The sequence below is a fragment of the Arachis ipaensis genome, chromosome B8, assembly GCF_059453495.1.
Source record: "Arachis ipaensis isolate K30076 ecotype BB chromosome B8, ASM5945349v1, whole genome shotgun sequence".
In the NCBI taxonomy this organism is placed as follows: domain Eukaryota; kingdom Viridiplantae; phylum Streptophyta; class Magnoliopsida; order Fabales; family Fabaceae; genus Arachis; species Arachis ipaensis.
The window spans coordinates 137,686,106-137,694,187 of record NC_142443.1 but is presented as its reverse complement, the minus strand read 5'-3'; the positions used below and the strand labels follow the sequence as shown (position 1 = coordinate 137,694,187).

At 35.7% G+C, this 8,082-nt stretch overlaps 1 protein-coding gene across 1 annotated transcript; it reads left to right on the top strand.

Moving 5' to 3' along the window:
- Positions 1-2,941: 2,941 nt before the first annotated feature.
- On the top strand, positions 2,942-7,805 carry LOC107613303 (protein PHOX1). Its single transcript, XM_088497417.1, has 3 exons — positions 2,942-5,313; positions 5,423-5,659; positions 7,425-7,805. Exons 1-2 carry the CDS (start codon positions 3,207-3,209, stop codon positions 5,563-5,565), a joined length of 2,250 nt encoding a protein of 749 aa, XP_088353543.1. The 5' UTR covers positions 2,942-3,206; the 3' UTR covers positions 5,566-5,659; positions 7,425-7,805.
- Positions 7,806-8,082: the final 277 nt, after the last annotated feature.

The window sequence follows — 8,082 nt, the reverse complement described above, 5'->3', positions numbered from 1 at the left end:
CTATAGTGGGACAGATCGACTCCTGTCCATTTTTTAATGGCCAACATGAAACTTAACAGAGTGTTAATCTCTATATCAGCAATTTTAACTGACACGTAGGCAATTTTCGTCTATTTTAATCAGGGGAGATGACGAAAAGACCGCGACGTCTCACGAAAGTATGAGACAAGGATTGATTTGTCCCTTTTTTTTTTTTGGACAAGGGTCGCGATGTCCATCGAAGAAAAGGACAGAGAGAGTTGGGTGTTCACTCTTAAAATATTTATATATTTTAAGTATAATCGAAATATGTAACACAATATATTTCGTTTATAGTATAAATGATATACATTTTTTTTATTTCTTTGACAATGCTTATATAAACAATTCGTTGGCATTATTAATAAGAATCACACATTTTAGAGATTTTTTATCTTTTTAGACCACTTTTGAGTTTTTTTTTTTTTTTTTTTTTTTTTTTTTTTTTTTTTGCGATAATTAAGTGCTTTGGATATTATGGTGTGTTTAGATACACATTTGAAGGATATCAACAGATTGAACGTTACATAGCATATTGTTGAGGCCTTAACTTCAAGATCAGTGTTATTATTTTTGTTTAATATAAAAGCAAATTATTAAGTATGTTTTATTGATTTTATTTTAGTATATGTACTACTAGGGTGATTGTTGTGTTAAGAATATAATTTAGCTTAGCACCTAGTTTAATTTTGTAATTGTTGGTGGCCATTTTTTAGAATTTATTGTGAATAAAGTAGTTGTTTTTATGTGTAAATTTAAAAAAAATAAAAAAAACTTGTAGTCTTCATAATAAATTTTTTTTTTGAACAAACGAGCTCAATATAATAAAGTGGAGCGACAGAAACAAAAGAACTCAAACAACAAAAGCAATAAAAACAGCCCGAACACAATCTCTATTGTTATTTTCGACATTGCCATCAACAATAAATTTCGATTACTTTATTATACTATTCTTGGATCCATGAACAATGCAAAACTCGATTCTACTATTTGTATTGTAATCATCTCCTAATATTAAAAAAGGAAATATTCTTTTCACGGCGTCAAGATTCAGCGTGTGATAGTGGTTATATAGCTGACAATTCCCAAACCGATTGTGGGAGAGGTAGAAGGTACCAAGTTGATTCTCCCACCGCGGTCTCCGGCATAAACTCCTCTTTATCCTCAATTGAACTACTTTTGTTGTTGTCCATGACGTATTTTTTGTCCGACTCATCAACATTCTTGTCCATGTGCTCCCATAGATTGGCACAGTCAGGGGCGGAGCTAGAAGAAATATTAGAGAGGACAAAAAATATTTACACAATAAAATAAGACTAAAATAAAATTTTAAGAGGGGGCTAAACTAAAATTTACATATAATTTACATGTAAAAAATTAAAATTAGAGGGCCATTGCCCCCCTTTCCTTGTACCTAGCACCGCCCCTGGGCATAGTGCAGACAGGGTGGTGCCAGTGGATTATCTTAGACAAAGTTAGAATATCCATAACCACCACCACTTACATTATCAACTTCTGTAAAAAGTTTCATCACTTGTTGAGTCATGATTTTTTCGTGGATGTAAAATATTAGGCACACATGATCATTATTATAAAGCTAGAAAACCTGAAAGCATAATACTCTATTTTTCATAGTTGCCAACAACTTATATCTAACTTTACCAATTTCTTTTGTCTTATGTACATATATGTTCGTCAATATTAAACTCTTTAACTCAGACAAAAAATCAAATGACAAGTGTCCAAAAAAAAAAATTAAATTTTCACACTCAAATACAACCCATTTTTTCACAATTCCTAATGTGAGAATTAGGAATATTTATACACACTCACAAAAACAAACTCACTAAAAAATACTTTTTTATATAATTGAAAAATGTTGTCGTTTTATATCTCATTTACATTTAAAATGAAATAATCTTTTTTCTTTTTCTATTTATAGTTATATAGTCCAAGATAACTGCATGCTTATTTCATTTATAATATAAATGAGATATGTATATTTGTAAAAAATTTTAAAAATTTTGTTTACATTTAAATTAAGTCTAAAAATTCCATGTTTTATCTCGTTGTTTAAAGAGTAAATAAAATAAGTTAAGCTGCGTTTATTTACAGAGACAGGACACTGAGACAAGGACACAAAGACACAAACTTATTTTTTATTTTTTTCATTATTTTTGTTAATTTTTCATAATTATATTTTTTATTATTATATTTTTCATCTCAAATTTTTTGAATGAAAAAAATAAGAATAAATTGGATTTTCATAATTTGTTCTAATTTATCACCAAACAGAATACAAGAACATAAAATTTTGTGTCACTGTCCATCAGTATCTTATCCTGTTTTGTTCTCAGTGTCTTGTTCTATTCTGTTTTTAAAAATAAACACAACTTTAAAAAACACAAATTCATAAATAGCACTATTTGAATTTATTATTTAAAAAAAAAATCCAAATTACGATGAGTTTATAGTGTTAAAAGTTTGAACTTCTCCATGTTGTAGCAACATTCAACCAAATTGTTTGGGTATAATCACTTAAGAATACAAACTACTCTCTTTTATTATTTTCTTTTGAAGTGATGTTTACTCTGAACTTATATCTACCATATCAAATAAAAACACCGATTTTACTTAAAAAGAAAATCTAATTTATGATGCTCAAATTTCGTTACTCTAATTCCATGGTTAGCTAGACAAGTAAAAATTGGTAAAAATTTTTCATAAAAAAGTAAATTTGTTATTGATGATAATAATGTGTTATGTTTATTGTTTAATTCTGTTTTTTTTTTTTTTGGTTATGATTTCTTTACTCCACTTGTTGTGTTAAGTTTTTACGTTAAAAAAACAAAAAAAAATTGATATGTAATGCTGTACGCCTCTACCCTCAAACTATAATTTTACCTAACTTTTCAGGCGCGTTGGCGGTTGCAGTGAAACAGAAACTGTTGGTGCCAGGGTTGACTTGGGACCATGGGTACCCTAGCCCAAAAGCTACCCAAACAAAAACATGACCCGTTCCTTTTTTTTTCTTTTCTTTTCTTTTCCTTTCCTTCTTCATAAGCAACTTACATTCATTTCCCATTCTCTCTCTCTCTCTCTCTCGTCAATACTCTTCTCAATCTCTTCAACTTCAACAATAACCATTCATTTCTTTAATTATTGTTATTATTATTATATTATCACCGATGGGGAAGCCGACAGGGAAGAAGCATCAGCATCAGAATCAGCAGAATCCTCCCTCGGCGACTTCACGGGCCGCCGGCCCAACTTCCAAGCCCACGCCGAAGCCCAAACCTGCCGCCTTCGACGAAGACACAGCGATGTTCATAACCATGTCTCAGGAGCTTCGTGAAGAAGGCAACCGCCTCTTCCAAAAGCAGGACCACGAGGGAGCCATGTTAAAGTACGAAAAAGCCCTCAATCTTCTCCCACGCAACCACATCGACGTCGCAAACCTCCGCACCAGCATGGCCCGATGCTACACGCGCCTCGGCCTCGGCGAGTACCCACGCGCCATCCACCAGTGTAACCTCGCTCTTCAGGTCTCACCTAAGTACACTAGGGCTGTGTTGAAGCGTGCCAAGTGCTATCAGGCTTTGAATCGGTTGGACTTGGCGTTGAGGGATGTTCGGGCTGTGTTGGGCCTCGAGCCCAATAACCTTGCCGCCTTGGAGTTCATGGAGGGATTGAGGAAGGTCATGGAAGAGAAAGGGTTGGTTCTTGAGGAAGAAGAGGAGGTAGATTTTGATTCTGGTGGTGGTGCCAAGGAGACGCCTGCTACGTGTTTGAAGAAAGTTCCGAGAGAGAAATCACAGAAGAAGAAGAAGGGAAAGAGGGTTGATGATGAGGATAAGGCCGTTGCGGATAAGGATAAGGTGGTTGTTGTTGAGGAGAGTGCGGATGGTGATGCCGTGCAGGACAAGGAAGTGGTTAGCAGGATGGTTGAGGTTGAGGAAGAGAAGGTTGTGAAAGAGGAGAAGCTGGTTGAGGAAGAAAAGGTTGTGAAAGAGGAGAGGCTTGTGGAGGAAGAAAAGGGCGTCGCAAGGACGGTGAAGTTGGTGTTTGGAGAGGATATTAGATGGGCACAGCTTCCTGCCAATTGTAGTGTGAGGTTGGTGAGGGATATAGTTAGGGATCGGTTTCCGGGTTTGAAGGGTGTTCTTGTGAAGTATAGGGATGAGGAGGGTGATTTGGTTACGATTACTACCACTGATGAGCTGAGGTTAGCTGAATCTGCTGTTCATGAGAATGGCTCAATTCGGTTTTATATTAGTGAGGTTGATTTGGACCAAGAGCCTTGTTATGATCGAGTAACCAATGAGGGTGACACCCAAGAAGACGGTAGTAAGAGGAATCTGGGCGATGGTGTTCAGAATGGGGGTGTGGGACAAGATACGGTTTTGGAAAATAATAATAACAAGATGACTGTTATGGAGGAATGGATTTTGCAGTTTGCACGGCTGTTCAAGAACCATGTTGGGTTTGATTCAGATTCTTATCTAGATTTTCATGAGCTGGCAATGAGTCTCTATGCAGAGGCAATGGAGGATACGGTAACAGGCGATGAAGCTCAAGAATTATTTGAGATTGCTGCAGACAAATTTCAAGAGATGTCAGCGTTGGCAATGTTTAATTGGGGGAATGTTCACATGTCCAAGGCAAGGAACAGGGCTTTCTTTGCAGAGGATGGGTCAAGAGAACCTTCTTTCGAGCATGTTAAAGCTGCATACGAGTGGGCCCTAAATGAGTACAAGAAAGCTGAGATGAGGTATGAGGAGGCCTTGAAGATCAAACCGGATTTTTTTGAAGGATATCTTGCTCTTGGACATCAGCAGTTTGAGCAAGCAAGGCTATGCTGGTGTTATGCGTTGGCATGCAAAGTGGATTTAGAAGCTGGTCCTTCCGAGGAGGTTCTTCAGCTCTACAACAAGGCAGAGGACAGCATGGAGAAAGGGATCTTGATGTGGGAGGAGATTGAGGAGCAGCGTTTAAATGGACTATCCAAATCCGATAAATATAGAGCACAATTAGAGAAAATGGGCATGGATAGGCTTCTCAAGGATATCTCGTCGGATGAAGCTTCAAAGAAGGCAACAAAGATGAAGTCACAAATATATCTTTATTGGGGTACCCTATTGTATGAACGTTCTGTTGTGGAATATAAGCTAGGCCTACCAACATGGGAGGAATGTTTGGAGGTTGCAGTCGAAAAGTTTGAGCTAGCTGGAGCTTCAGCAACGGATGTAGCTGTCATTATAAAGAATCACTGCTCTCATGAAACAGCACTTGAAGGTATGGGCTGGAAAAATATGATCTGTTTTGTGTATTTCTTGGATTTTTATTAACATTTCATATATTTCTTGATTATAGAGAACTAACAAACCAATTAACATAACTGCAGGGTTCAAAATTGATGAGATAGTACAGGCATGGAATGAAATGTATGATGCTCAAGGCTGGCTGTTTCGTGCTCCATCATTTCGACTTGAAGCATTGTTTCGTCGGCGCATTCCTAAACTACATTACATCTTGGAGCAACTTTAAGTTTTCTTCTTCGGTTTTCTATTCTTTAGAGGCATCATTAGTGCTTCCATTATCTTCATAATTGTGAAGGCTGCTTCATCACATTCTAAGACAGGTAAGCAAGATTATACTAGTACTAACTCTTTAGTCTACTCCGAAATCTTTACTCACCCTGACACAATTACGAAGTTGAAATCATTGTGTTCTTTGAGTACTACTAGGATTTTATTTTAGAGTATTTATACCTTTGGTTAAGCGAGATCTGTGTGAGCAATCTCTGCACACATAATACATGACACAATAACATCTGTTTGATCTATGTCGCCAATTCCACTTAGTGGGGTAAGGTTTTGTTGTTGATTGTTATAACAGTGGTAGAAAACACCTCAGTGGAAGTCTTTTTTATCTATACAAATTTTTATATATGCCAAGCTGCCTTTCATTATTAGCAACAAACGTAAAGGATGCCAATATCGACAACTGGGAGTAATAGATAAAGATAGCTGCTTGATTATATCTTTAGTTCTTTACGAGTGTGATGCTAGTGTATTTATTAGGAATGTACTGCTGTACGATATTAGTAATGGCCTACATAAATATAAAGTCTTTTTTAAAAGAGAGGGGGGGGGGGGGGGAGAAAGTTTTGATATAGAGTGGTCAGGTTGCTAAGACATGATATGCATTTAATTGCGGGGAAAAAAGTATATGCTAAGTTTCACTTTTTGTCAGATTTCTAGGGAGACGATTAGAACTGCATCTTGTATTAGATAGTTTTGTGTAAACATTAAGATGAGAGACTTGTGGGGGTCGAATAGTTTGTCCTATAATATTCTGGTAGATGGTCATTGAATGACATTGTCAAAAGAATTTTTTGGGTTACAATGAAGAGTGAAGATTGTTTGTTCTATAATAGAAAAAACATTAAAAGAAAAACATCATGTGCAATGCACCCTCCGCTTAAAAATTTAGTTACAATCTTTGCTATTCACCCAACTTCACTCTTCACTAAAGACATTCCCAATTTTTTTATGGTACTACATTTTCACAAGATGGAACGACGCTGTATGAAAGAAAGAACGTCATTCACATTCAGAAAGAGTACACATTAGAGAGAGAATATCAAACCACAAACCCTAAAACTAGTAGAAGGCAGTGACTTGTGTTGATTGGCATTTGATAAGGACCATGCTAAAACTTATAGCCTAATACCAGTGTATATTTGCTATTTTGCTTTTTGTATTTTCACACGGTTTTGGAATTTATCAAGTCAGAGGATTTGAGTTAGTGTATTTGATTGATTTCATGATTTATGAAGGCCAATTGGCACTGACTTTTTTCTGGATAAAATGGTGTCAGAAGGGTGCTAATGTTGGGGTGGTAGGCTTGGAATTGAAACTTATTGAATGTTGAGTAAATCTTCAAATACCCGTTGAAAGAGATGTGGGTGCTTCAAAGATTTGCTATATCAGTTTGGTCCTTCATAATGTGAAATAACTAACAAAATAAACATCATAACTAAAGGATCAAATTGGAATCAAAACGTATAGAGGAGTACTGAATTGGTGTTCATTTTTAAATATTGAGCATACACGTTAATGTTCAAAACCTGAGAGTACTAGTTTGATCTCTCTGCGTCCCTGTATCTTTGAAAGATTAATTTGAATGTTTATTTGTGTTCGGCTATTTGTTAAATTGTGCATACTCTCTATGCAATCGCCACCAGATTGAAATAAGTGGCGATCGTAGCCTTCGATAACTAGTTTTGTAGTCTCTTGTTTATTTCATTTGAAATTTTTGAATAATTTTTAATTACTTTCAGAGTATCTTTATCAGTGTTGATATCTGTGGTTGAACCGAACAATTTCTTGACTTCTTTGCAGGGATATTTTTTTCTCTCCATACTGCTTTGATTTAGCTGATTGATGGTACTATTTTTTCTGATGCCAGTTTTGCAAAGGTTGGGGTTTTATGCCAGAAAGGCTGGTCATATTTATTTTCTGTTAGGAGTGATTTGATGTGAGGTTCTCATTCTTTTGTGTTGTAACAATTATATGTGATGATTCCATATGTTGTTTAATGATAGTGAGCAATTTGATTTGTTCAGTTTGCACCCTCTTTTTTTAGGAGGGAGGAACAAAAACAGAGGGAAAAAAGTGAGAATTGTAAGTCTTCTAGTTAAATTAGTCGAGTGAATGTTGTCAAATTATTGTTTATAAGTGTAACATTTCATGGGTACTATATAGCAGATTGCATTATTCATCTTTCATATTCTAATTCCCCTTCCCCTCTCCTTTTTTACCCCCTCTATCCCCTCCTTCCTCCGTATATTTTTTCAATTTTTTTTCCTTCTTTCTCTTCGTTGGTGAAAACTTATTAGTTATTACCAAGATACTTATTCACTTGGTACTTTTCTTTATCAAATAGCTTATAACAAATTGCAAGTAAACTCAAGTTAATTAGTTATATTGTAGGCCTGTTCTAGCCTAACTTGTTTCTGTCCTTGTTATCACTGAACCTTTATCCAAGATGAGTCATTGT